The following is a 9,030-nucleotide window of genomic DNA, read 5'->3' on the forward strand; positions in this document are numbered from 1 at the left end:
TTTAAAAAAAAAAAAAAAAAAGATCCCGATCCTGAAGAGAAAGGAAGAAATCAGCCCCAACACAAGCCGTGTAAATACCTCAACAAGCATGGAGATTCCAGAATAGTCAAAAAAGGTCAATCCACTGCAATCCAGGATTAAAGAACTCTTCTCATTAGGGCAGGGCTGTGAAGCTTCTTCTGTAGGAGGAACAGAAACTTGAGTTAGGGAGAATCTCAGAGATTTCTGCTGCTGACCTTGCTCAATGGTGGGAAGGTAACAGTGGCCTCGTGTTTAACAACACGAATTCTGAATACTTAATTTTTACATTTTTTAGTTAATTATTTTTCTGAACTTTTTGATTTTTGAGTCTTAGTATGTTATTTTGAGTAAATATCACATATCTCAGAGAGAAAAACAAGATATGTTAATGACCAGTGTCATTGCATAGGCCTGCAGACTAAGGCACAGCAAGCTTAAATGCTTTTGAAAGGTTATCTGGCAAGCTAGTGCTAAACATAGACTAGAACCCAGGCCTCCAGACATGCTGAATGACATGGTTTCCACCCTATCACACTGCTTACTTAATGGGTATGCCCAGAGGTAGAGCCCTGTTTTGTGGTGCCTGAAGCTCATACAATTTGGGAGTCACACTTTAAAGAAAAGATTCATTACTGGGGCTTGTCCGACAGCCTTGGGAGGGATCTCTGTGAGGGGCTCCCCAAAGTATATTTCCTTTGGTTCATAATAAATCTGCCTCTGAATATACCTGATGGAAAAAAAAAAGATTTTACTCAGGAGTACATGACCTCTTTTTTATTGACGTTCTTGGGGCCACAGTTTTCTTATGGGAGATGACATATTTCTAAACAGTGACACCTTATTTGTGGTCCCTTTAAGGAATGATATGGCTCCCAGAGCAGAGCAAAGCAGTAGGCTGAGATTTCACCACCACAGCAGGCAAAGTCTATCAATAAACTCTAATTCATTAATTATTATAAAATTCTCTAAAAAAATAAAGTCTTAATTGGAATAGTTTAGGCATTTAAAATGTTGAAGGTTCTCCCCTGGCTACAGAAAAGCGGGAATACAGTTGTTTCTCAAATTACAAGGAAACTATGAAGGAAACAGTGCATTTAAAAAATACTGCCACCTAGAGATAAAAACAGGTGAGCAGGAAATGTAAAATAAACACTGAAAATTTTTATACAGCAGTAACTATTAGGAAAAGGAGAAATGCTACAAAGTAAATAGTAATTTTTAATGTATTTGAAAAGTAGTATGTAGGTAAAGGATTTATTTTCAAATTTCACCTTTAGATCCGTATTCATATTTATTAATTAAATAATAACTACAGAATATGTACTATTTTCAAGAAATTTTAGATCGGANGACTTAGTATTTACTCAAAATCAATTAATTAATTAATCAATCAATCAGTTTAATAAAAGGAAGGAAAAATTCCTTGATGACTTAGTATTTACTCAAAGTAAATAAATAAATTAATTAAATTAAAGGATAGAAAAAATCCCAGTAGTATCCAAGTTTTCACTAAATTGGCAAAATTAGGTTCTTCCATCTATGGAAATGGGGGTTTGTGAGCTATTTTACTTTTTTAAAAAATAAGCAGAGTTTTATTTATTGCACACCTGGGTTATGGTGACCCCATGGAGATCATGGGTAAAGGGATACCATCACCTGAGAGAACAGGGAAAAGTCACTGCACTGGGCACTGTTTGAGAGACAAGGAGTGGTAATGGGCCAAACTGTATCTAGCCACGATGTGAGAGAGAACATCCCGCCATCACCAAGGCCACCTGCTCATGTGGCATGTGCCCTGGAGGAAAATTCTATCCTTCTTTCTGGAAGCCTCTTAAGTTGACTGCCGAGCAAGCGCTACGCCCACTACATCTGAAGTCTATGTTCTGTTCTCTCTGACTACCCCAGTGAACTCCCCAGCCCTGACCCCCACACATACACAAGCCTAGAAGCTGGTTGGGATAAAGTCCCGCGTCCTTTGTGGAGAATGGGCGAGATGAATATTACAACAAGCAGGCCCGAGACACTGGAGCCATGAGAGTGGCTGGTAAAGATCTCGATCCTGAAGAGAAAGGAAGAAATCAGCCCCAACACAAGCCGTGTAAATACCTCAACAAGNTAAACACTGAAAATTTTTATACAGCAGTAACTATTAGGAAAAGGAGAAATGCTACAAAGTATAGTAACTTTTAATGTATTTGAAAAGTAGTATGTAGGTAAAGGATTTATTTTCAAATTTCACCTTTAGATCCGTATTCATATTTATTAATTAAATAATAACTACAGAATATGTACTATTTTCAAGAAATTTTTTAAAATGTAGTGGGTGAAAACATATATGAATGAGAGCCTATTCCTGTCTTTAGGGAGCTTATCATATCCTTGACTGCCAAGGATAGCACTGGGACATAAATAACATGATTAAAAGTGATGAAATGAAAAAAAAAATGGGAATTTACAAAAAGGAGAAGTCTCTTTGCAGTGATCAGGGAAGGCTTCATATAAGAGGTAGCCTTGAAAGATGTATAAGATTCCAAAAAGTAGAAACAATGTTGAGATGTAAGTATTCCAAGCCTATGGACGGCCTTAATTAAACACTAATGAAAGCTTAAGATCCCAAACTCCTCCTGTAACCATTCAACCAACATTTACTGAGGGCTGACTATGTGCCAAGCACTCCAGTAGTGCCTTCTGTTTCCCTGTTTCTCTCATGGGAAGTGGTGGTGGGAGAAGATGGGGGCGTTAAGCACTTCGCATAGATTCAGGCTATGCTTCCATTGGCCTAAAATGGTAGATTAGAACTGCAATTGAAATGAAAGTAACCACAACTTAGCTCATCCGTTGACTACTCATTAGTAATCATCATCATTCACTATTTGTCTAATTAAACAAAGGACTTACCTCTACTGATGCAAGGGCTCTTATTTATACTCTCAAGTATAATGTGTCCTTTCTCATTATCAGATGTACAAAAGGATTAAAATTGCAGGAAAAAAGAAAACTACCTATTCTAATCATAATTTTCATAAAACTTAGAAACATTTTATTAAATTTTCAGAGTATGAAAATCTCTAACAATTAAATATTAGGTAAGCTTTCCTAGAAAACATCAAAGATTGCTCTTGAAATTTGACCAAATATTTTTGGGAAATGTTTCTGATTAGTTAACTTTTGAAAACATATGTCTGATTTTCTAAAGTGTATGATTAAAATTATGGCATGTGGAAGATTGCTCTTGAAATTTGACCAAATATTTTTGGGAAATGTTTCTGATTAGTTAACTTTTGCAAACATATGTTTGATTTTCTAAAGTGTATGATTAAAATTATGGCATGTGGCTTAAGAAAAATAAAAAATTCATATCATATACATATATTTTATATATGTAATGGAATTAGGTCTTTCCTTACAAAAGTAAGATACAAAAATATTTGTAAGATTAATCATGTTTACAATGTACATTGGAGTTCAGTTAAGGTTTCCTATGCAGATCCTTTTGAACATATTTGTTTTAGAAAACAAAATTTATATGGTTTCTTTAAAGGCAGTAGTGGGTTGGAGCCAGCTCATATCAGCTCTTAAAAGTCAATCGTGTACATATTTTCCCAACTCCATGCTTAATGACAGCATGTTGGTAGCTGGAAATCATCATGGTAGAAATACCTACACCATGGAAATTGGCAAATACTACAAATCAGTGTTTCTTCACAACCCCATCCTTCGTCCCCCAATCCAAGAATTTTTTGCTGAAAATATACCTACACATCACTGATTTAACAAGTGGGTACTCTTGTTAAACATAAAGAAAATAATCAGTAACTTTTAAAAATCCAATGGCTTTGATTATATAAATAATTAAACCACTGATATATTTGGCAATAGAACTTAAAATGACAGTGATAACACAATCTGATATCAAAATTCATTCTCCTTTTCAGACATACATAGTATTGTTCTTACCAAATTATACAATTTTATAAAATAGTACATATTTAAAAATAAACTGCAATCTAAAATTCTTTGTCTCAAAAATTCTGTAGAAAAAAATAGCATTTATATTTAACCCTAAAAATTAATAAATTATAAATTTTTCTGAGGTCTTTGTCTTATTCTTTACTTACTAGAAAACATACTAGTCAGGAATATCTACAAGAGAGGCCTGTTGAAAAGAAACTGTAATCTAAAAGAATATTAGCACTTGTTTTATTTAGAAAACATATCAGTGCATTGCTTTTCCTGAAGAAACTTAACATAAATTATTATCTGTAACTATATGGCAGGAGTTCTGACATCCCATTCCACAGCCAGGGCAGACGCGACTAATCAACGATGTACTTTCTCCACTTAGATCAAACAAGACCTTAGAATTTTTACTGACTCAGTAGTTTAGGAAGCCACTATTAGCTGATCAGAAACCTATTTGTCATTCTGAACTTAAAAATACTACAGTAAAAATAGTCTATGTATGTTATCTAGAGAAATTGATGGCTGTATCTAAACAACTAGAAAATGATGATGAAAAGGTTTAGAAAATTCTTTAGGAAACAAGGTATTTTTTTTTTCTTTTCTATCCTACCACACATTTATTTCACTTTTAAATGTACTTGTCACTCTTTTTATTTTCTTTTAATTATTTCATAATTTAAGTGGTGATAGATGATTAACTATGGAAATGTTTGCATTTTATCGATAGTAATATAAACATTTCCCTTCCATTGTCTCAGAGTGTGTTCACCCCATGGCTCTTTTATTCTTACATCCTTCTTTCCTCTTTGTTATTCCTTCAGTCAACATATATGTATATTTTCAGACCATCCAAAACAAAACAAAATAAAATAAAGCAAAACAAAAGACTCGTGCTATGTAGTTGTGTATAATAATTTAAGTAAGCAATTTTAATAGAAGCAACTCATGGTGTCTCTTCTAAATAAAAAAGACATCCTCAATGAAATTTTAATGAAAATTTAAATACAATGGACTTTTCTGAAGTCTTTCCAAAAATAAGCGATGTTTTCTTTTACACAGTATCCTCTCAGTGCTGCCATTGTACTGATTTTATGGCTATAACCTTGTGTTCTAAGCTTCTAAGTAAATCAACCAGTGCAATAAAAATCACATCATCCTAGAAAAGAATAAAGCGAATGTATTGCTAAAATCCTGCCTTAAGCAAAATGAGGTAAGCTTGGAGCATGTGCAAAGGAGACAACTAATCTATACCCATGTGGGATGTGGTAAATGATGGGCTTTATCTACAAAAAACAACATTTCAGAAATAAATAAACCATCAGGTGTGGGTGGGCAATTAATTCCAAACTGTGGAAGCCAGCTCTTTCCTGTGGAATATTCATTAACGCCTTTAATTAAAAACTACTCATAATTGCATAATTTAAGAGTGCTTTTCACATACTTCAAAAGATTCTTGACAGTTTGTGAGTCACTCATAATTTTTCAAAAGAAACTATTTTATGTTGATATAAATTAACTATTAAGAAGCAGATTTACATCTCAAATTTCTCAAGAAAATAAGGAGATAAGAAACATTTAGAACAAACCACAACACTACCCTTGAAAGCCATGTGCACATATTATTGAGAGTCTCATTCACTCATTCATTCACCACGCAGACAGTTAATATAGATATATTGAGTGCTTACTCTAAGCACCGTCCTAGGAAACATAAGTAGGTAGTAAACAAGATGATGGTCCCTGTCTCAATAGATCCACAATAAAGTAGAAAACTATTCGGTTGAACTAGTAATTTGAAGTGTAATGAGGGCTGGAGAAGATGTGCAGAAAGTGCTAAGGAGGTGTAGGAGACTGGTGTCGTATACAGAATACCCCCCATAAGATGTCTTCATCTTAACCCCCAGATCCTGTGAATATGTTGCCTTACACAGCAAAAGGCACTTGGGAAATTGATCAAATTAAGCATGTTAGGATGGGAAGATTATGCTAGATTATCCCGGTGGGCCCAATGTAATCACAAGGAGGCAAGAGATTCAGAGTCACAGAAGACGTGGCACCGGAAGCAGAGGTAAGAGAGAGTTGAAGATGTCAGACTGCTGGCTTGAAAATGAAGGACTGGGCCATGAGCCAAGGAATGCAGATGTCTCTGGAAGCTGGAAAGGGCAAGGAAATGGACTCTTTCCTAGCGCCTCCAGAAGGAATGCAGCCCCCCCAAACCCTGATTTTATGTCCATAAGACTCACTTCAGACTCCTTTCATCAAAAACTATAAAAGAATATATTTGTGCTGTTTTAAGCCACTAAGTATGTGGCACTTTAGTACAGCAGCAATAGGAACCTAATACACCTGGGTTGCTGCTTTGGGAGACAAGGAGGGCAGGAGCTTGTTTAGACTTCAGGGCCTTGATGGCAGAAATCATGCCTACTTTCTTCATCCTTGAATATGCAACACTAATTATTGTGTCTAGGATTTAGTAAATGTTCAATAAATATAAGAAAGATTTGCTGAGTCAACAAGGACATGAATTAATGCAGGAATGAACGGAATGAAAGGAATTCCACATTGCATTGATTATTAGAACTTATGACACATCTTGATAACTAAGAGAACATGCGTTCAATAAATATAAGAAAGATTTGCTGAGTCAACAAGGACATGAATTAATGCAGGAATGAAAGGAATGAAAGGAATTGCACATTACATTGATTATTAGAACTTATGACACATCTTGATAACTAAGAGAACATGTTCTCCCACTGCTCATGTATTTCAAGAGTGTCATGCCTATTCTTGGCCATGTGCAGTTTTACAAAAAAATTTAAATGAGCTTGGAAATGTCATTGAAATGCTCTAATATAATTTTAATTTGGATTAAAGGCAAATCTTTAAGTTAATTTGAGAACTGACATCTTGTTAATATTGAGTGTTTTAATCAATGGACATTGTATTTCCCTCCATTTATTTATAAATGCCATTTATTTAAGTATTTCAGGTATTTTTAATGTCTTATAATAAAGTTTTACACCTTCATCCTGTGTAGGTCTACATATCTTTATTTAAATTCACTTCTAAGATTTGATATTTTTTAAAGATACTGCAAATGGCAGCTTTTATTTATTTTCTCTTTGATGCTTGTATACTAAAATCAACTGATTTTTATATTGATTATGAATTTCAGGAAACTTGCTAAAGTTTCGGATTAATTGTTCAATATAGTATATTAATTCTTTTGATATATTACATACACAATTATTTCACATCCAAATGATAAAAGTTCATTTTTTTTCCCATCCTATGTGTTTTATTTCTTTTTCTTTCCTTAGTACACTGGTTAGGTCTGCCAATACAGTGCTGAATAGCAGTTCTGGTAGTTACCATGCTAATTCTATTGCTAAGAGTTTTTATCACGAACACATATTATTTTAATCATATGCTTTTTCTATGTCTTATGAGATTATCAAATGAGTGATTCTTTAACTGGACATAATGCATTATATATATGTACACATATATGAGGGGTCTTCAAAAAGTTCATTGAAAGATTTGCATTATCTTTTAATTTTTCCACAGTACCCTAGTATATAGAATTATATGTAAATACATACAGATAGATAGTGAGCCTAAGTTTTTGTGCAAAATGTGAGTTCATGAACAGAACTGGCCTTTTTTTTTTCTTCTTCCGACCATATCATGCACAGTTTTCAAGGTTATGCCAGGCTTACCACACTAGTTATATTAATTTACTCCTCCACTTTCTAGTTTGGAATTTTTTCCCTTTTGGTAGAATTCACTAATGAAGACAAAATTATGGCATTATTTTGTATGGAAAGATTTTGGACTAATGATTTAATTCTGTTAATGATTGTACCAAGTTTGTGGAAATTTTTTTTAACTTTTTGAATTAGTCTTGTAAGATTATATGTTACTAAGAATTTGTCCATATGATCTAAATTTTCTTTTGCTATCAAGATACCAATAATGCTCCCATCTTTTATACTTTCATAGGATCTGTACTTATATATAAATATATATATTTTAATATCTTGTGCCTTATGTTTTTTTTTTTTTTCTTAGTTGGTCTTGTCTTATGTTTAATAATTTTCTTATTCTTTTCAAAGAACCAAATTTGGGCTTTTTTGATCTTGATTGTATCTTTGTATTTTGCCTCACTGATTTCTATGTCTATCTTTATTATTTCTTCCTTTCTACTATTATTAGATTCATTTTGCATTATTTAACTTATTGATATAGATGATTAGATCATTAATTTTTAGGCTTCTTTTCTAATATACACAGTTTAGGATATACATTTTCCTTAAGTACTGCTTTACCTATACCCCATAAGTTTTGACATACAGCATTTTCCTTATAATTTAATGAACTTTTTTTTCTAATTCTCAGTACAACCTCTTCTTTGAACTAAAGGTAATTGCAAAGAGTATTTTCTAATGTCCAAGTATATGGTAGCTTTGGGGCTATCTTTTTGTTGTAAATTTCTTTCTGTTAAATATTTTTACCTAAATTTCATCTTGGCCAGAAAACTGCCTATATAATTCCCATTATTTGCAATGTATTGAAACTGTCATCATGGCCCAATGTAGGGTGATCAGAGAGAAATAACAGTCATACAGTCTCTCCTAGCCATCCACCTGAAAGAGAATATAACACCCCAAGCCTGGCATCCAACTGGATCCCAGATCCTGATCCAAAGATAAGGATGCTAATCAGATTTCTCAGAATAGTTCCCCCTTTGCCAGACCTTTAGCAAGATGTTTCTTTTTTTTTTTTGTGACCGGTAAGGGGATCGTAACCCTTGGTGTCGCCTGCACTGCGCTCAGCCAGTGAGCGCACCGGCCATCCCTATACAGGATCCGAACCCACAGTGCCGCACTTTCCCGAGTGAGCCATGTGGTCGACCCTAGCAAGATGTTTCTGAATCATGCTCACATTCATTGCAACAGAAGCTTTAAAAAAAAAGTAAAGAAAGAAAGAAAAAAATCCTCTCTTGTTTCTTTTTCTCTCATACCAAATAGTGACCCTTACATC

General features: G+C 33.9%; 1 protein-coding gene across 1 annotated transcript in view; it reads right to left on the bottom strand.

The window, feature by feature from the left end:
• The window catches only part of SLC26A7 (solute carrier family 26 (anion exchanger), member 7), a 120,839-nt gene that overhangs the window by 6,235 nt on the left and 105,574 nt on the right, over positions 1–9,030 (bottom strand). The window contains exon 15 of the mRNA XM_008568057.1: positions 79–179. Coding sequence (XP_008566279.1) covers positions 79–179 — 101 coding nt within the window. The remainder of the gene's footprint in view (positions 1–78; positions 180–9,030) is intronic.

This window comes from Galeopterus variegatus, unplaced genomic scaffold (assembly GCF_000696425.1).
Source record: "Galeopterus variegatus unplaced genomic scaffold, G_variegatus-3.0.2 Scaffold371, whole genome shotgun sequence".
NCBI classification, from domain to species: domain Eukaryota; kingdom Metazoa; phylum Chordata; class Mammalia; order Dermoptera; family Cynocephalidae; genus Galeopterus; species Galeopterus variegatus.